This window comes from Poecile atricapillus, chromosome 28 (genome assembly GCF_030490865.1).
Source record: "Poecile atricapillus isolate bPoeAtr1 chromosome 28, bPoeAtr1.hap1, whole genome shotgun sequence".
Lineage (NCBI taxonomy): Eukaryota > Metazoa > Chordata > Aves > Passeriformes > Paridae > Poecile > Poecile atricapillus.
The window spans coordinates 4,851,629-4,871,826 of NC_081276.1; the positions used below are offsets into that span (position 1 = coordinate 4,851,629).

The window sequence follows — 20,198 nt, forward strand, 5'->3', positions numbered from 1 at the left end:
GCCTCCCCCGGGCCCCGCCCCCGCGCTCGGTGGGCGGGGACCACGACAGTCCGCATCCTGGTTGGCCATATCAGCTGCCAATCACAGCAACAGCGCTTTTCCATTGGCCGAGCCCCCGCTGCTTTATCAGTCCATCTCGCGGAGCTCCCGTGTCGTCACTGTCACTTCTCTCCCGACCGCCCGTTCCCCTCCGCTAGGAAACATAGTCCCCGCTACGGGGGTGTCCCCGCCGCGCTGCTGCCGCCGCCACGGCCCCGTTCCGCCGCCCCCGGAGCGGCCCCGCCCGTGCCGGTGCCGCGAGGCGCTCGCGGCGGCATCACTCCCCCGTTCCCCGCTGCTTTTACGGCGGAGGGATACGGCGGGGGCGGGGCGTGCGGCCGCGAGCCGTGAGGGCGTGCGGGGGGAGGCGGCAGAGGCGGGCGCGGGAGCAGGGGGGGCTGTCAGGGGAGACGCCGTGGCTGCCGCCGCCGCGGGGGGAACTATGCGGGGGCCGCGGGCCGGGCGGGCGGGCCGGCGGCGGGAGGCGGAGCGGCAGCGGCGGCCCCGGCTGCAGCAGCGTTAGGGCCCGGCCCGGCGCGGGGCGGGGCCGCGGGGCGGGCCGGGGCGCACGCGCCGCCCGGTGCGGGGCGATCGCGCCGCTTCGCTACATTGTATCCGCCGGCGGCGGAGAACAATAGGCGCCGCCGCCGCCCCCGGGCCTGGGCGCCGCGGCCGCCCCCGCCCCCGCCGCGACCCCCGACACCCTTCATGCGCTTCCCCTGCCCCGGGCGCGCCGGGCCTGGAACAGGTAAAAAAAAAAATAAAATAAAAATGTAGAAATAATAAAATAATAACCAAGCCAACCCGGCCGCGCCGCCCTGGGGGCTGCGTGGAGCGGGGGTCCCGGCGCTGCGGGCGCGGCGGTGCCGGAGCTGTGGGTGCCGGTGTGGCGGGGCTCGGAGCGCTCGGGCTGCGGGCGCGGAGCGGGACGGGACGGGCTCGGCGCTATTGTCCCCTCGGCAAAGTTTGCCGGGGCCGAGGGAAGGGGGGCGGCAGCGGCGGGGCGGGCTCGGGAGGCGTGCGGGCCCCTGGGAGGGGATGTGCGGGTGCCCGGCGGGGACGGGGGCCCGGTGCTCGCTCCTGCTGCGAACTTCAACCGGGCACAGCCCGCCGGCCGCCCCCGGCCCGCCGCAGCCCCCCCAGAGGTCCCTGAGCCCCTTCCCGGCTCGGGGACTGCAGCAGCCGCGGGACCCAGCGCGGGGGCGGCTGCTTCGGCTTCCCCCACCCCGGCGGGGAGGGGGCTGCTGGGGGCCGCTTCGTCCTCCTGCGCTCCCCGGGCTGGGCGGGGGCTGCCCGCCGGGACCCCCGTCTCTATAGCGCGGGGGTCGTGGGTGAGGGGCAGCGAACAACTTCACCCCCGGCCCGCGCCCGTCCCGGGGCAGCCGAGCCTTTGTCCGGGCTGGGGAGGGACCCCGGGGGAGCGGGGACATCTGGGAGGGGGTCCCGGCCCAGCGCCCCGGCCCCGCGGGCTGCTTTGGGGTCAGAAAGTGTGCGTGGAATAAATAAAAATAATCTCCCCAGCCTGGCTTTGGGGTGAACACGGGTTTTGTTCACGTTGTCCCCGGTGCCTCCGGGGTGCAGGGTTTGGGGGGCTGGGAAGAGATGTACCCTCCTCATTCCCTGGGTTCTCCGGGGTCTTGGGTCCCCCAGCCCCACTTGAGGCACTGAGGCTGAAGCTTGGGAAAGTGGCTTTAAAAACACTGACCAGATGCCTTGATGACACTTTGAAAAAGGCTTTTCAAAGAAAATGAAAATTAAAAAAAAAAAAAAAAAAAGAAAATTCCCGGGCTGTTTTTTATAGTGGTGAAGGCTTTTTACACGCTGGGCTGATTTCAGCCTTTTTTTATGAAACTTCATTGAAATGTAGTGGCTGAGCCTACAAACACTTTGGATCGTGTGGAGTTTTCTTTTTTTTTTTTTCTTTTTACTTTTTTTTTAACCTTACGATTAATGAGTTAAATTTATTGGCCAGCTGCCCTTTGTAACCATGAATGAGTTCCTAAAAAAAAAGGCCAAAAAAAAAAAGGAATCTTTTATCTCATCCCAGGCCTCTCTTCCTCCCTCCCAAAGAAATATTTTTCTATCATAGCAAGCTGGCCAAAAAGATCAATCTCCCTTTTGAAAAAAAATAATCTGTAAAATTAGGAAGAATAATATTTACCTCTCTTTCAAGGTTGCCTGGAGGGCTTTATTTTTGCAAAAACACTCCGAAAACAAAATTTTTTTGTTTCCAGTCCCTTTTGGGAGTGGAGAGGTTCAGTTCTCACTGAGCACGGCCTGGCTGGGCATCCCCAAACACAGCCCCTGAAAAAGCAGCTGCAGGTGCTCGGCGACCCGAAGGAAAGAGCTGTAACATCAGACTTTTTTTTTTTCACTTTTTTTTTTTTTTAACAAAACTCGGCAAGGACAAGAGAGCCTCCTGCGGGGAGCAAGTGTGGGGGAAGGCGAGGGGGCGAGCCGAGCCAGACAAGCGCCTGAGTGATAACTTGCCTGAACCCTTTGATAAATGAGTTGACTCTTTTTTTTTTCCTTTTTTTTTTTTTTCTTTCTTTTCCCCCCTTCATTCGCCACACGCCGGGAACAGAATTGGCCTGAACTAGTGGAATTGGCAGCAAAAAACTAACATACAAGTGTGTCTGGTCAATAGAATGCTTGTTCCTGCCGCTGGGTGCTGTGTGAGGACTCCGACTGTGCTCTGGCCCCGGAGTTGGACGCTGCAGACGCGTTCTGGGTTTTTTTTTTCTCACCCCTCCACTCTGTCTTTTTAAAATATTCATCAATGGGGTGGGTAGTTTGCTGTAGTCATTAAAATATCTCTCTCCCCTCCCCCTTGCTTTCTCCAGGACTGCCACTGTTGAGTCTGTGGGAATATGAATCAGCAGCAGCAGAGAATGGCTGCAGTTGGGACAGACAAAGAGCTCAGTGACCTGCTGGACTTCAGTATGGTGAGCGAGTGCGGCCGGGGGGCTGCGCAGCCCTGGGGCTGGGAGCTGCACAGGGGAGGAAATGTGAGCCTGTAAATTGGACATGATGGGTTTCAGATGTGCCGTGTTTGTGTGCGTGCACATGTGCTGCAACTTGTTTATTTTCAAGTTAAAGCAAAGCCTCTGCCCCTCCTCTCCCCCTCTTCCCCTCAAACGTGTGTTGTTCCCTCGCCGGGAAGGCAGAGAGGTTTCTTTTCTGGATGGGAAATTTTGGGGGAATTAACAGAGTTGTGTGTTCTCTGTTTAAATGTTCACTGGGTGACTGTTTCTGCAGCAATGCGGAGATGTAACTTCAGTAGCTGATTAATCAAGCTTTTTTCCTCTCCCTAGATCCAGACTATTAAAGTTTTGCTCCCACAGGTTATTTTGTCACAGTTTGAAATGTGTCCAAGCTCTCCAGCATGTTACTTTCGCAGGAGTTGGACACTTGTGCTCACCATGCTCTGCTCTTCTGTATCCTGGAAACCTTGAGCTGCATTTAGGAGCTGTTTATTTTCAAAGAAACAGGACCTAAGAGTTCCCCCTGAAGGGTGTGCACAACTCAGAGGAGGAGAAGTCCCTTTAGTCACTGCAGAGCAGGGTTAGTTCCTGGCACATCCCACTGTGGCACTGCCAGCAGTGCTGCCTCTCCTTGGCAGGTGACTCGTGGAGGGCAGAGCTGGTGTTCAAAGGGAAATAACTGTCTGTTGGGTTCCTCTGTTGTGTGCTGCATTCTCATGGCACTCCAAGCGTGTGTCTTGCTGTCGAGATAAGCAAACGTGCTGCAGAGATAGAAACAGCTCCAGGAGGGGGAATGGCCATGAGAGTCACCCCAGTCTGGGTCACCCAGCCCACAGCCCTGCTGGGTTGACGTTCCTGCCCCTTGGAGGAGAAGGAACAAAAAGTGGTGGCAGAGCTAGGGTCACCTGCTGTCCTGGTGGCTGTGACACCTGTGGATGTGCTGAGGCTCATCTGCTTTTCTGCATCTGCACACTGAGGTTCAGCCCTGGGAAATAAACCTTTTTCTACAGCTGGGGGTTGTACCTGTCCTGACAGGGCTCTGTGCTGGAGAGGGGGCAGCGGGGAGGGGGGGTGACTATCAGCCCCCCCAAGAGCAATTCTCCTGCAGGAGAGGCCTATTCTCCCAATTTCATACTTCTACTGGGAGGCTGGTTCTGTTAAATTGCTGGTAATGGGCTTTTCTGGTAGAATGTTTTGAAGTGTGTACAGGGACTGCAGTGATGGTACCCCTGTGAAACCAGGAATCTGATCAGGGCTTCCTATGGTTATTTGTCCCTCTCAGAGGTCCTGCAGGTCGGCAGGAGCCCTGGGGCTTTCCATCAAGTGCACTTTGGGTCAGTAACCCAGAACCTGCTCCCTGATGGGGGCTGCAGCAGGTCCCACTTTGCTTTTTCTCCTTGGAAAAAAACAACAAATCCCATTCACCATTTAGAAAAAACCCAAGACCTTATTTTCCAATTTGACCAACCATCCTCATTTGCATGCCTAGAGCTGTATTCCCAAGAGGAGTCTTGACCTGGTCCCTCTGTACACAAATGTCTCTGTCCTCGGAGGTGAATCAACACCAAAAAGATTAAATTTGGGTTTGGATTCAATGCTCTTCCACTGATGTAATTCTGGGAAGGACCAGAATTCATCCTGTGCTCCTCCAAGGCTGCCATGGAGGTGCTGGGGGTAGGTGCTCACAACATCAGGGCCTGCAAATGTCATTTTTCAGCAAATGACTCGAAGACGTTCCCTGCAGGATCCGTTGGCCGATGGGCTCTGGCGCAGCCTGGACCGCAGCCAGCTCTGTTTCACAAACCCTCATCTCCACACACCCTTCTCCTCCTTTGCATAAAGGGAATATTAACATCTCTCCTCAAGGATGAGGAGCTGAAATGGAAAAGCTTCCTAGACAGTAGATGGGTCTGTTGAAGAGGCGCTCCATGGTTTGCTCTCCCTGTGTCCTTGGGATACAGGATTTTTGACCACAAAGCTCACTCTTTCAAGTGTATTTATATTTTTCTTTGAATAAACAGGAGTGGAGCATTGGTTCAGTAATCCTCTCCAGGAGAGTAGAGGGGAGGAAAAAGCAGAGATACTCAGAGCAGCTGGAAGCATTTGCTTCAGATCAGTATTTTGATTCCTTTTTTCTAGGGAAAATGTGTTCAGCCCCAGCAGTCTGTGGTCTAGCCCTGCCCTGTGTTTTGCTGTGCAGGGAGGGAATTTTAAGGCCCTAAGGGGGTGGTATGGCCTGCCATAAGTTCCTGAGGACAGTAAATGACAAGAGTTGTGTGAGATGCTGCAAACTGGGCTTGCAGACCTGAAAGAAGAGACTCATCCCCTCTCTAATAAATAAATCCATTTGGTAGATATTGAGCTGCAAAGCACTCACCAAAAGCTTCGTGCCACTGTAATTTGCCAAAAAGGGCACAAATCAAAGGAATCTGTAAGTGAGCAGGAGTCAAAGGAAAGGCCCAGTGATGCTTTGGGGTGTGCATGGCAGCACACTTACCTCTACCCCCAGATAAATTGCCTTTTCTAATTGCCCCAAAGTGCAGGTAATTTGTAAGCCTGCCTTCACCACTGCTCCCTGGCAGCAGGCCCAGATGGGCTGGCAAATCTGGAGAGGAGCTTTTGAGAAAGCATCCTGCATATAGACCCGAGTGGGCAGCTCAGCCTATTGATTAGGCTGGGCTTTGGTGGCTGCCAGGCTCTGCAGCTCAGCCTGACGGGCACAGGCTGTGTATGGGGGGAGCTGCCTGTGCTGTCGGGAGATGCTCAGCCACAAGGACTTGGATCTCAGGGCAAGGTTCTTCCCCCCGAGGGTGCTGGCACTGCCCAGGCTCCCCAGGGAATGGGCCCGGCCCCAAGGCTGCCAGAGCTCCAGGAGCGTTTGGACAGCGCTCTCAGGGATGCTCAGGGTGGGGTTCTTGGGGGGTCTGGGCAGGGCCAGGGGCTGCACTGATGATCCCTGTGGAGCCCTTTCAGCTCAGGATATTCCAGGATTCTAGGACTTTTTGTGGTTACTGGTTATCCCAGGCAGTGTCTCACCTGTGCTGGTGTGCAGTGGGAAGGTGCCACTCAGCTGTCCTGGCTGGGCTGGGCTGGGCTGCTCTGAAGGACAGGGGAGCAGAGCAGCCCTGGGTGAGTCGGTGGCACCGAGCGCCAGCCGAGCTGGGAGCGGCCCCGTGCCAGTGCCAGCCGGGGGCTCTGGCAGGAGCGAGGTGCTGTTAACAGCCATGATTATTAGCAGAGTATTAACCATATGCTGCGGGGAGCTGCCTGGCAGAGGGGCTTTCTGGCTCGGCACAGGGTGGGCAGGGGCTTGAGCAGTCACACAGGACCTGCCTCTCATCGCTGCACCCACGGCTGCTCCCGCTGCGCCGCGGCTCCTGCGGCTCCAACCCCGGATCCGGGGGTGGGAGCCAAACTGTTGGCAGCAAGCAGGGCTGGAGCAACTCCTGCTGCTCCGCTGGAGGATGCTGAAGCCATGCCCTGCTTGGGCCAAGGCCCAGTGCCTGCATTTCCATGATAAAACTCTGAGTTTTGTTCAGAGCGAGGCAGTTGTGAAGTTTAAAGTTTGACTTCACACACAGTGGGCGTTTGGGGCTGTAGTCAGGAAGGTCTGTCTTAAGTGAACATGTATAGAATGTCCTGCTGGCAATGTATTTTGAGTCAAATTGCCTCTTCTCCCCAAATTAACAGCTGGATACTTTCCAAGCTGCAAAATAGATTTCAGGTTTCAAATTCAGGCCTGAGGTTGGTCCAGCCTGGAGTTCATCAGGTGGGAGAGGAGAGAGAGTGAGCACTGATTTAATTTGAAAAGAGATGCTCTTCTAGATGGACACAGTAAATGAGAGGCTGATTCATGTTCCTTGTTTCTGGCAAATTCCCTTTCTTCCTTAGGAGTTTTTTGTATGAAGTGTAGGGTCTCTCAGCTATAACCTCCTCAGGGAGGGTGCAGGGATTTGGATCTTCCCATGCTCTGGATTTGCCTCTTTTACCCAGGGAGAAATGGAGGGAGAATAAATTCTTTGGGAAGGGTGGAAATTGAGCTAGGAGGGAATGCAGAAATTGTTGTCAGCTCTCAGGGAGGCTGGAGATAGGACTTGAAAAACCAAATAAAGGACTTCAGATAGGGGATTTTACATAACCGTTTAAATCTACATTATTCAAATCTAACAAAGGCCAAGTAATGACCCAATTACTCTTGAGAGCTCATGCTTGGGTCCCTCCTCAACGCCTGGGTCCCCTGGTAGGTGCCAGCTCCGGTTCATCTCCTCCCTCCCCGCAGTTTATTTTTAAAGCAGCATTTAAAAGCAGAAAGGAAATTTGCAGTGGGTGGATGAACTTTACCTCTGAGCGACACACACCATCGAAGGCACTTATGACTTGTGCCGGGCTCCTCGGGGCAGCTTCAGCCCACACCACAGTGGAAAAAGAGGCTGGGAGCAAGAAAAATGCCCAAAACACCTCCTGGGGTTGTCAAGTGATAAATGTGGAGGGGTAACCCAGGGTTCCCTGCTCTCCATCACCCTTCTTTGACAGCATGAGGTTGTGTCAGGGCTTGGATCTCAGGGCAAGGTTCTTCCCCCCGAGGGTGCTGGCACTGCCCAGGCTCCCCAGGGAATGGGCCCGGCCCCAAGGCTGCCAGAGCTCCAGGAGCGTTTGGACAGCGCTCTCAGGGATGCTCAGGGTGGGGTTCTTGGGGGGTCTGGGCAGGGTCAGGGGCTGCACTGGGTGATCCTTGGGGGTCCTTTCCAGTTTAGGATATTTCAGGATTCTGTGCTTTAGCATCTCCACTTGTCTTGCTGCAGGAAGGGGTCCATGACTCCTAAATCCCCTGGGGAGGGAGAGCAGGAAGATGTTGCATCAGCCTCAAAATCTCTCTCTAAGTAGTTGGAGGAGGGGAGGGGTTCCCCGGGCTGAGGGGGGGTGTGGGGGTGTTTTGGGGGTGCTGGGAATTGCTGTCCTGGGGGGACCCTCCTGCTCTGCAGAAGCAGAAGGTGCTGGGTGTACAACAGAACAAGGCTGTTCCTTTTCTCCACTCGTGTTTGCTGCTCAAACCTTGGGATTTTCAGCCTCAGCAAGTGCTGAGCAGAAATGCTCATGAAAAGATCTGCCTTTTTATTTGTTTTTTTTTGTGCGTGTGGTTTGTTTGTTTGTTTAAATTTTTGGTTGTTTTTTTGTGTGTATGTGAATGTGCTTTTTGTTGGTTGGCTCTTGGTGCATCCCTTTCCCCCTGCTTGCACATGCAGACCTGCCCCTTGCCACTTGGCAAAAAGGGAGTTTGATCTCAACCTTCTTCCCTACCTCGAGAAGAGGGAGCGAGCACAGGTGGGGTGGGATCAGCCCCTAAGGCCCATTTTCAGCACTTTTGGAGATGTTTGCAGAACCCCCCTCCTGCCCTGCAAGGGGGAGGGGGGCGCAGGGAAGCCCTGCAGCGGTGCAGAGGAAGGTGAGCTGCAATCTTTGGGGTTTGTTTTTATTTTCTAGCCCAACTTCCTGAGGAAACAAAGCTCATCCGATGAGCTGCTGGGCCACCCCAAACACCTTGGGAGCCCCTGGGGTGAGCAGCAGCCTCGGGGCACATCCCAAGGGGCCAGGGGGCCATGGGCAGGCAGGTCAGGGCAGGTGAGTGCAGGCAGCCGGGATGAACAGCAAACACTGTTTACACCTTCATTTAAATCTGTGTATAAAACATCTACACCCTGCACATGCATATATATGATCCCAAATTTGTGCTCTTTATGAATGGCAGTTGGTTCTCTAACTGTTCTCTTTGCATCTCTACCACATTTAACTGTTTTTTTGTTGGGTTTTTTCTCCTCCCCAGCATTTGTGAACACAAAGCTGGGCAGACGGTTCTGTACAAAGGAATGTTTCTGACCACAGCCAGACATCAGCTATGTCAGGGCATGAAACGCTGCCTTTCTGTAGGCTCTTGTGCCATTACATTGTTTAATCTTCAAAGCATTAAACTTTTGAGTTACTCAGACATTACAAAGCTAAAAATAATAAAAATTCAAATGACTTGGTGGTGAAAGTATCTTGAGTAGAAAAAGGATATTAAAATGTTAATTCACTAAGCATTTTCCCACCAGTTGTTTTATTGGCTGGAGCTCCATTTGTGTGGAGGAGAATTAGTTTTCTTTTCTGCTGCACGCAGGTGCATGTAAATTATTAAATAGCAGCCTCTGAAACTCTACCAACTTTTATTAAAAATATTTATACAGGTTAGGTGACGAGGTGTGCAGTATTTTTGAGGAAGCTCCTGGCAGGAGAGGCTCAGTTGTGATAATGAAGCTGCAGCGATAGAGCAAACAAGTCCCCAGAGCAACTAATTCTGTGAAATATATTAATTTTTTAAATCATGAGTAATGATATTGCCCTTGGAGCAGCTTTCTCCCCCCAGGCCCCAGGGCTGTGTCAGGTCCTGGTGCTGCTGGAGCCCCCAAAGCAGCAGGGTGGGAGCTGCTCCATGAGGCTGGGGGCTCATCAGTGGGCCCTGCCAGCCCCATAGACAGCCCTTGTCCTGCCCAGCACGAGGCTGGAGGTGTGGGATGGGACCAGGACTCCTGTGGGAGCTGGAATAGTGAGGGATAAAATAGCATTGCTGTCATTATCCTGCTGGCTTTTAATGAGTGGAGTCAGCCTTTCCCCAGGGCTCACCTGGAGCCCGGGTGAGCAATTTTGGGATGAAACTGTTGGTTTGGACCACAGCAGGGATGCTCCTTGGCTGGTTTCCAGCTGCCCCTACAGAACCAGGGGTTGTGCACATGGGGATGTGTGTGGGAGCAGGGCTGGGCCTCCCTCCTGCCCCTCCTGAGTGATGGAGCAGGGACACAAGGAAAGGTTTTTGCATCAATAACGGGCTGCCTCCCCCCTCCCCTCCCCAGTGTGACCCCTTTGCAGCGGTACAGTAAAACCAACATACTGAAATCTCTTTTCTCTTCCCTTCTCTCTCATCTCCTTGTTTTTCTAGATGTTTCCCTTGCCAGTGGCTAATGGAAAAAACAGACCCACGACCCTTGCAAGCACTCAGTTTGGAGGATCAGGTACTGTCATCTTACTTTTTTTTCCCTTTATACCATAATGTTTCTTACAATAAATTTGTGTTTGGTTCCAGAGATGCCATGGGGAAAGGGGTTCTGTATTTTGGTGATGTATTTTTCTGGTGGTGCTCTGCTGCTGTTTCTCTGGATGGTTTCCTTGTTGCTCCTTGTGTCTCTGGGTGGGCAAAGCTGTTCTTGCTGAGCTGTCTCCCATTAAGACATTGCTGGCTGAGCTGGAGGTTGTTGTCCCACTGCTCCAGGAGCCTGGGAGCAGACAGGGCTGGTCTCTAAGCTGCTTAAATGTGTCTACACTGCCTTGGAAGACTTTTGCTGTTCCCCTCTGAAGACAGGGGGGTGGTGGCTCATTCCTGGTGCACTTTGGGGGTCTGCTCCATGCAGCCCCTCCAGCAGGTCCCTGCTGCTGGGTGGGATCTCAGCATTCCCAAAGGGATCGTGCAGAGCCCTCCAGGGTACCAGGAGTGCACCAGGGATGCTGAACACCCAAAGTGTTTGGGAACAGGGCAGTGGGGACGAGAGGGCTGCAATTGGAGGCTGAAAGTGTGCTGGTTGGTTTGAGGCTCAGGTGAAGGATCCCTGAGCCAGGGTATTAATGCCCAGGGAAGCTGCTCACACAGCCCCTGGCATGAGAGAAGTTCAGCTGATTTGCCCTTCCTGCTGAACACTTTGTGGATGGTTAAAACTCAGCCTTCCCTGCCCTGGGCTGGCTCCAGCTGTGCAGGGAAACTCCTGGCTGTGCTGTGACATTGAGAGGCATCCCAGAGACTGGGCTGGGATTTCTGGAGAGTGGCTTTGATGCCCCAGCGAGGCACTGGGGAACCTGCGGCAGTGGGATGGGGGCTCTGCCCTGCCCTGCTTCTGCACCAGGCAAATGTGATGCTCTCAGACTGAGCTGTTTAGCTGCATGTCAAGATGGTTTTGAGCAAACACTTTTGCAGGGAGGGAAGCTGTTGAGTGGGCGCTGGAGGAAATTGGAGGGGAGAAAACTCTCGGGTTAACCCAGATGGAAGCTGATCTCTCCAGTGAGTGTTCCTTGTGTGCCTTGTGCTGTTAAAATAATCCACAAAAGACGTGCTACACGCTGCGGGGAGAAGAGCGGTGCAGGAGCTGCCATTAATCCGTTTCCTGCTCAGAGCCTGCCTTGGCTGCCAGGTCTGTGGTGCTGGCCAGGAGCAGAGGCTGGAGCGGGGCCCTGCGGCACAGCCAGACCCCCCTACAGCCCAAACAACACCAGATCTTTGATTCTCCCCCACCCCTTCTTTTCTTTTGGGTGAGTGAAAGGTAGTCACCACCCTTCCTCTGGCCTTCTGCTCTCTGAGCCTGACTTGGAGCAGTTCATAAAAAAAGAGCACTGAGTTCTCCAGCTGCACTGAGGGACGTTGCACAATCCCTGCTGTCCCAGCCTCAGATGCAGCAGAGACTCCCTTATCCACGGGCATCCTGGCTTGGGAATGCAGCTCAGGGCTGGGTGTAGGGCAAGAGCTTTGTTCCAGCAGCAGAGTTATCCCTTGGGCAGCCATCCTTGGCCTCACCTGGAGATGAGGGGACAAATTTCATCTAAGTGTCAGTTTTGGGACTTTGCCCTCCTCCTGCATCTTTGGCTTTTTGCTGGTGGGGTGAATAACTGCAGTAAGACATCAGTGAGTTGTGCCATGCAGAGGTCTATGTTCTGCCTGTTAGAAGGATCCAAGGTGTCCAAACAAGGCCCTAGAAAATGGCAAGAGGTTGTTTCAGATTCTTGGTTTGTTGGTTTAGCTTTATTCACTGAGGCAATCAGGTACTAGTTAGAATTGCAGAATCATGGAAGGCTTTGGGTTGGAAGGGACCTTAAAGCTCATCTTTTTCCACCCCCTGCCATGGGCAGAGATACCTTCCACTAGACCAGGTTTCTGTCCAACCTAGCCTTGGTTATCCCCTAAGGTAGTTCATCCCCCAACACATAGGCAGTCATCCAGCTCAAAATCTGATTTGGAGTCATCATTAACCTTGATGTGGTCAGAGGGCAGAGAGCCTTGGATTTTGCAGGGGGAGCAGAGCACCTCACAGCCACACCATAACCTGGACCTGGAGGTGATCACGCTACATCTTGCATGCAGGAGGGCCTGGGCTTCTTTAATGTGCCACATGTGTTCAGGCACTTCTCAGTCAGGGGGCTGACTGCTGCCTGCAGTGAAGGCAGTGCAGTATTTCCCCTCTGCCTGCAAAGGAGAAGCAAACACTGATTTGTCTGAGTCTTAGCTTGGTGCTGTGCACCACAGTGCCAGGATCTCTTTGTTTGGGCTTATTGTGGTAACCTCAACAAACTGACGTTAACTCATGTGCCAGAAATATTGGGTGTTTTATGCTTCTGCCCATGCAGGATGGGAGCCCATCACCAGGTTGGTGTAATTGGGAATTCATGATCTCCCCCTTCCCATCTCCTTGTGGAAATCCTGGGGCAGTGTGCAGCTTTTATTCTTTTTCCCTTCCAGAGGAGCTGTTATCTCCAGGCTCTTTCCTCCCCAGGGAACTGAGGAGGGAAGGGAGCAAAGCACTGACTGATCAGTCCTGGCCAAAATGAGATTCTTTCTTCCAAAGTCCAACTAGTAAATAAAGGAGCAGAAGCATTTTTTAACAGGGAATCCCAGTGATAAAATTGTCCCAAATTCAAGTCCTTTTCAAATTCAAAATTTCTTCACCATAAGTGTTGTTAACCATTGGCACAAGCTGCCCAGGGCAGTGATGGAATCCCCATCCCTGGAAGTGTTCAGAGCAGGTGTTGATGAGGCACTTGAGGACGTGCTTTAGTGGTGAACATGGGCTGACAGTTGAACTTGAACATCTTAAAGATCTTTTCCAACCTTAACAATTCCATGTTTCTAATAACTGCCCTGGCCAAGCTGCTGGTGGCCCCTTTACCAAGGGAAGCCCTTTTTCTCCCCCAGGGCAGAAAAATTCAAAGTGTTCATGCAGACCCTCCAGCTTCGAGATCCCTTTGCTTTCCTATTTGCCTCCTGCTTTTATTTTAAGCCCTGCCACTGTTTCCCTCATTTCTGTCCTCAAATGCTCCGGGGAGGAACTGGTTTCGCTCCCCCGCCGCATGGACAATTCAGCACCTCCGCTTTGCCTTTTCTTGGCAAGGAGAGACCCAACAATTGCCACAAGGATGGAGCTGACGTCACCCAGCCCGTGGCTGCAGCATTTATAGCACATATAGGTCACCACGGGAAGCTGGTCTGCCTGGGGCTGGAGCTGCAACCAGAGTTTTCCAGCAGGGGCTGTTTGCTGCCGGGGTTTTATTTTAGCCAGGGTGCTCAGCCCATGCCTGTTGTCCTGCTCCTCAAAGAGGTTCACCGTCCCCTCCCCAGAAAGTGTTTGTTATTTGCAGTAGCAAAACATCTCAAAGCGTGTCCCCCGTCGTATCATAGTTCATAAATGACTAATCCTAGCTGCAGCAAGCTCCCTCCCAGTGCTTCATTGGGCCCTGCCTCAAGCAGGAAACCACTGGGGCCGAATTTCTCATGGAAATGACCATTTTAATTGACATGGAGGCAGTGGGAGTGGCTGGAGGCAGCAGAGTTGTGCTGTGGGCTCGTGGCTGCTGAGTTTTCAGCAGGGCTGGTGCGTGCTGGCTGCACCTTTGCTCCAGCAAAGGGGTTTGGGCTCTGCAGAGCAGGGAAATAAATCCAAGGCACGTGGCTGAGGGAGGTAAAACATCTCCTGGAGCAGCATAGGAGCAGCACTTCCACCTGTGGGTAACGTGGAGGGTGTGCAACCATCTCCCTTCCCATCCCAGATGGTGTGGGGTGCCAGGACTGGGTCCTGATGGGATGGAAGCCATGGGGTCTCCTGCTGACAAATTATTCTGCTCTCAACAAGAAAAACCTCTGATAATTTTTATTTTTTTCTTTTCCTCCCCTTTTAAATAAGCAAAATTCAGCATGAAGTGCCTTTTCCTTTATGCTTTGTGCCAAAGTGGGTTGAGCTCTTTGTTTGGGCTCTCAGGTGGGTTAGGGAGGGAGGGTCCCCTCCTGGCCTGTGCTGTGATTCCCACCCCCAAAATTCGTTGGTGCTTCCTTGCTCGTGAGCTGAGGCTCCCTGGGAGGGAATTGCTTTGATCGGGGGAAGTTCATCAAGTCCATTTGAAGCTGGTGAAGCAGGGAGTTTTTCAAAGGGTTACAAGCTGGTGCATGTAACAAATTTCAAGTTATAGTCTGGTGAACAAAGCAAATGGATTCTCCCTGGAGGGAGGTGAGCCCGGATCCCCTTTGAAACTTGCTTTAAACAACGCGCAAACGTGGATACCTGTGGCAACAGCACCGAGAGTCATAAATTCTCTGAAAGCTGGGGTTGTCTCTTTAATTGGTGCTATGGGGGAGCTGTTTGAAGGTTTAATTATTTTGAGTGTGCAGGCAGCCCTTGTGTTGGGAAGCTCTGAGTGGGATGGGCAGGGTCTGAGGCAGCAGGATGGTGCTGGGCTCCCCTCTGCTCCTGGGGCTGGGTGCTTTGCAGGGACACCACGACAGGCAGGGCTGGGAAGAGCCAAGCACAGCGTTTCTGTCGCCGTGCTGTCAGCAGTCAAGTCCCAGGCTGCAGAAACCCATTTGCAACTGTTTTCCATAGTGAGGAAAGCAGGAGCTTTTATTAGCAAGGCTGTATCACGTTTTCCTACTAACTGCCTCGAGTTCCCACATGTTTTGCTTATGCTAAAGTGGGAGTGCTGGGCTCCGCTTGTTATTTTGATGGATGATGAAAGGCAGACATGAGGTGTGCAATATGGGACTTGATATTTAGAACTGGCACTTCCCGTTCAAGTTTGGGATCTGGGCTGAGTGTTTTTATGGCATGCTCATGCAAACTGTCACCAAACACAAAGCCACCACAACAGAAAAAGGCAAAGCAGAAAAATTCACTCGCCAGGCCCTTGGTGTGACCGTTTGTTTCAAAGTAAATGTTACTGTTTAGCCATTATCAAAGGAAATCAAAGGAGAGCTGGGGGTGCTCACCTGGAGAAGAGAAGGCTCCAGGGAGAGCTCAGAGCCCCTTGCAGGGCCTAAAGGGGCTCCAGGAGAGCTGGAGAGGGACTGGGGACAAGGCCTGGAGGGACAGGACACAGGGAATGGCTCCCAGTGCCAGAGGGCAGGGCTGGATGGGATATTGGGAAGGAATTGTTGGCTGGGAGGGTGGGCAGGCCCTGGCACAGGGTGCCCAGAGCAGCTGTGGCTGCCCCTGGATCCCTGGCAGTGCCCAAGGCCAGGCTGGACAGGGCTTGGAGCAGCCTGGGACAGTGGAAGGTGAACCTGCCCCCAGCAGGTGTTTGGAAGGAGATGAAGTTTAAGGTCTCTTCCAACCCAAAAACCATTCTGGGATTCCATGGAAAAGCCTTTCCAAGGCCAGGTCCAGCTTGCAAAGCCGTGCAGTCTCAGTGCCTCCAAGTGCAGTCCCTGCATCCCCCTGTTCTCCACAGCACTGGATCCTTTCCAGTCCTGCTACTGGCAGAGCCCATGGGATGCAGGAGGATGCTCCAGGTGTGGCAGGGACACCCCCATGTGCTGCAGTCCCACCCTGCTGGTAACAAAGCCTGGATGCTCTCAGTGAGGTTCATCTCCTCCATGCAAACCGGACTTTCTGCTTTGGTTTTGTCTTTGTCCTTGGGAAGCTCCTGTTCTCCTTCCCTTCCCCATTCTGCTCCCTGTTTTCCCCATGGGGTGCATCCCATTTACCAGGATATAGAAAACAAGGTCTGGAAAAAAGGAGTTGGAGGGCCCAAAATCTTGGGGCAAGGAGTGCAGGTTGGCATGTTTGGGGCAACAAATGGCAGGGGAAGGTCTTCACACCTGCATGCTTTAAATCCAGGGTCACACCCCATCTCTGATCCTCATGTCTTGGGGTGCATGTTCCTGCTCCCAGGGCTTCCCCACCTGCACAGATGTTTCTCCTGTGCCTTTGCAGTGAGGCTGAACCAGAATCCCAGATTTGGACCCATCTCATTCCATCTGCTGCCATGGGTAGGGGTACCTTCCACTATCACAGGTTGCTCCAAGCCTTGTCCAACCTGGCTTGAAATATGAAGGGCTCTCACTTTCTTGCAATTAATTTTTTCCCCTTGAATTTTATTTCACTACTGGGAGCAAGGGTGTCCTGTCCTTCCAGAGGCACAACTGGATTCTAATGGACACACAAGGATGAAGCCTGGGAAAAGCAGGGACATGGTGACAGTGCTATGGGGATGCTCTAGCAGCAGCTCAGGGCTCCTCTAGCAGTTGGGGAGAAGCAAATATAACCATTCCCTGTCTCAGTGTGTGTTTAACTTGAGGTGTGAAGGGTTCATGTTTTCAAGGGGAGGTTTTGAGGGGTTCTTTTGGGGGTTTTTTGTTCGTTTCCCACCTGGAGAATCCTTCTGACTGGATTTAAGATCTTTAACTGGGAAAGAGTGCAGAGAATGCTGGGGGTGCCAGAAAAGTGTACTGAGATAAGTGACAGCTTTTGTTTAGAAACTGCCAGTTTGCCACAGACCTTGTTTAAGCACAGTTTTAATTTGCCAGAATTGCTGAAGTAGTGCAGGGCTCTCTTCACAACAGAGCTCTTTCCTCCCCTGGATGAGGCAGTTCCGCATCAGCGAGGCCGTGCCAGCTCAACGGGCTCCGATGGGATCAGTTTGTGTTGTGTAAAAATCTGAGGAGCTGAGGGGAAGCTGGGCTAGGTGTGCACCTTCTGAAAGAACAGGTACAAGCTCCAGCACTACCTTATCTTTAGTGAGAGAAGCTGGTGGGCAGCAATTAGTAAGTCAAGAGAGTACGTTCAGCTTAGATATTGGGAAGAAATTCTGCCCTGTGAGGGTGGGGAGCCCCTGGCACAGCTGTGGCTGCCCCTGGATCCCTGGAAGTGTCCAAGGCCGGGATGGAGAGAGCTTGGAGCAGCCTGGGATGGTGGAAGGTGTCCCTGCCATGGCAGGGGGTGGCACTGCATAGGCTATAAGATTTTTTCCTAATCCAAGCCATTCTGGGATTCTGTGAATTCCCTCTGTCACTGCCCTGTTCCTCAGGACTCTCATCTGCATTCTGAGCTCTTAGGTGGTCTCTGGAAGGGAGGACTCTGGGGTTTCCTGCAGCTCTGCCTGAGTTCACCTCCAATCCTGCCCCAACCCAGGGCTGCCTGAGCAGCACATGTTGGCTCAGCCTTCCAGCTCGTGGCCTCCACGCTTGTTGTGCCCTTTCCAAAGGGAGAGATGGCTTTGGAAGGGACCCAGCAGGTCTGGCAAGTGTTGCTGCTGGACCTTGCTGCTGCTAATTTGCAATTCCTCATGCCCTGTGGGGTGCCCTGCTGCAGCACGTGTCCCACGTGTGACCAGCTCCTCGGCCTGGTGCATCTCCACTGTTAATGGTTCTGTGCAGTGACACTCAAACTGCAATTATTAGTAATATTATTTTTAATTAGAGACAACAAATGGGTGTTTTAAGGGGCTGGATTTAACACAAAGTGCTATTTTGTTACTCTGGAGGGCCTCAACTCTCATTTGGCATTACATTTCCCAATGCACACAACTGAAGGACACTGTAAATACCTGGTTCCTGACTGTTGTCTCTGTTGTCTTGGTGGCCTGGAGAGGATCCTCTTCACTTCTGCCCAGCCTGTGCTCCCTGCTGCAGGCACAGGATGGAGGGATTCACCTAGGGGCATTTCCATCATGGGAAGGGAGGGAGCCAAGGGGGAGCCAGTGGTGGATGTAGGGACAATAGAGCTGTCTTAGTGATGTCAGAAAGTTTACCCACATCAAAACAAGTCCAGAGGAGGCCACGGAGCTGCTCCAAGGGCTGGAGCCCCTCTGCTCTGGAGCCAGGCTGGGAGAGCTGGGGCTGCTCACCTGGAGAAGAGAAGGCTCCAGGGAGAGCTCAGAGCCCCTTGCAGGGCCTAAAGGGGCTCCAGGAGAGCTGGAGAGGGACTGGGGACAAGGCCTGGAGGGACAGGACACTGGGAATGGCTCCCAGTGCCAGAGGGCAGGGCTGGATGGGATATTGGGAAGGAATTGTTGGCTGGGAGGGTGGGCAGGCCCTGGCACAGGGTGCCCAGAGCAGCTGTGGCTGCCCCTGGATCCCTGGCAGTGCCCAAGGCCAGGCTGGACAGGGCTTGGAGCAGCCTGGGATGGTGGAAGGTGTCCCTGGCCATTGTAAGGGGTGGAAATGAGCTTTAAGGTCCCTTCCATCTCTAACCACTCTATGGTTCTGTCTGCCTGTTGGATTCCCATCTGTGTAAGCTGGGATACCTGCACTCTCCCAGCACCTCCAAACAGCTGGGAGTGGGGGCACCACCAGTCCCTGTGTGGCCAGGACAAGGGACCTGGGCAGTGTCAGGACCATGTGCAGGGGTTTCCCTGGCACATCCCCAAGCCCAGCTGGATCCATGCAGTGCCCTCAAACTGATCAGCTTGGGAAGCCAGGATGGCAGTGATCCTCTTGGTGCCTCTTCTCCCGAGGGGAGGCGGAGGGGAGGGGCTGAGCTCTGCTCTGGGCCAGGGACAGGAGCCCAGGAAGGGCTGGAGCTGTGCCAGGGCTTGGGATGGATCTCAGGGCAAGGTTCTTCCCCCCAAGGGTGCTGGCACTGCCCAGGCTCCCCAGGGAATGGGCCCGGCCCCAAGGCTGCCAGAGCTCCAGGAGCGTTTGGACAGCGCTCTCAGGGATGCTCAGGGTGGGGTTCTTGGGGGGTCTGGGCAGGGCCAGGGGCTGCACTGATGATCCCTGAGGGTCCTTTCCAGCTCAGGGTATTCCAGGATTCTGTGATTTCCAGCTAGTGGGCAGCTCCCAGCCCCACAAACCCCTGGGATGATATGTTGGCCTGGCTGCAGGGGCCTGGTGCTGGTGGAGGAGGGATTGCATTTTAGGAAATCCAGGCTTTTTCAGAGGCTGGTGGCAGGACCTGTGCTGGGACAGTCAGTGCCTGGTCCCCTCCAAGCAGAGCCCATCCTGTGCACACTTCAGAGCCGCCTCTGCCCGGAGGTCCCCAAGTACCTGGCAAGCTTTGATTAGCACATTAGCTTAAACAAATTGAGTTATACACCCACAGAGGGAAGAGGTGCCGCACTCCTTCAGTGGTGACTTAAAGTTTAATTAATTTTGTTGCCAAATGAGGCGTGAAATACAGTTTGAAATACGTTGTGGTGTTGAATGTGTAATTGTACAGGGGCCTGGGAGCACGGCTGAGGATCGGGGATCACCTGAGGCAAGGCAGGCACGGAGCTCTTGTGGCCCCAGAACGGGGCTGTGACAGCAGAGAGCCCATCTGGGGGGGCAGAGCCCCCCAGGGAGTGGGGACCAGGAAAACCCCCCCAGCACAGCAAAGCAGTGCCCAAAGATGTCATTGTACCCACAGGTTTGTCACTATTTGGGGTTTTTTTTGCCAGAGGATCCAACTCCTGGGCAAGATTCAATCTGGTGGCAGGGTCCCCAGGTGTGTCCTCCCCAGCAGCAGCCACTGTGGCCATTCTGTCCTTGCCTTCCAAACAGGGATTTGCCTCGGTTTGGGGGAAGGTGGAGGGTCGGAGTTTTGCCAGTTGGTTGCAGAGATCCTGGCTTGTCTGTCCCTGTCTTGCAGGGTGGAAGTACATCTTAGCAAACATCAGAAAGGGAAAATCTGAGCCATGAGAGGAGATTTCTTGGTTCAGCTTTTGAGAGTTTCTGCAGTGGCTGTTTGGATGCTCTTCTCCCTGCCCTGATTAATGTTTGTGGAGGGAAGTTGCCTCCAGTGCCTCACTCCCCCAGTAAAGAAGGGAAAGAGGCAGTCCAGGACATCTGCCCTCATTTTTTAATCCTGAATTTTTCAATTAACTCACCAGGTAGCCCAGCTCCAAAGCCAGCAGGGAGAAAAATCTAAAAAACACTGTCCATCTGCCTGTGAACCCTGGGAAGCACATCCCCACCTCCAAAGTGACCTCAGGCAATGTCTTCCTCTAAATTTAGCTGGGGATTGCGTCAGGAGTAAGAAGGAGGTGAAGTTAATGTGGCATAAGCTTTTTCTAGCAGGGGAGTTTGCCTGATTAGACAGGGACTGAAAATAAATAAATGAGCTTCATATCAGAGCCTCTGGGGCCAAGGCTGGGAGGGAGGGCGGCCTCCAGCGCACAGGGACATGAGGATGTGGCTTT

General features: G+C 53.6%; 1 protein-coding gene across 11 annotated transcripts in view; it reads left to right on the top strand.

Annotated features, from left to right (window-relative positions):
* The first annotated feature begins 642 nt into the window (after positions 1-642).
* The window catches only part of TCF3 (transcription factor 3), an 83,381-nt gene continuing 63,825 nt past the window's right edge, over positions 643-20,198 (top strand). For 2 of the 11 annotated variants that reach the window (XM_058858328.1, XM_058858325.1), the window contains exons 1-3: positions 647-787; positions 2,883-2,984; positions 9,994-10,066. In XM_058858328.1, coding sequence (XP_058714311.1) covers positions 2,910-2,984; positions 9,994-10,066 — 148 coding nt within the window. In that variant the 5' untranslated portion in view covers positions 647-787; positions 2,883-2,909. Of the gene's footprint in view, positions 788-2,882; positions 2,985-9,993; positions 10,067-20,198 lie in introns of all 11 variants that reach the window. The other 9 variants (XM_058858326.1, XM_058858329.1, XM_058858330.1 and 6 more) reach the window with 6 other exon arrangements.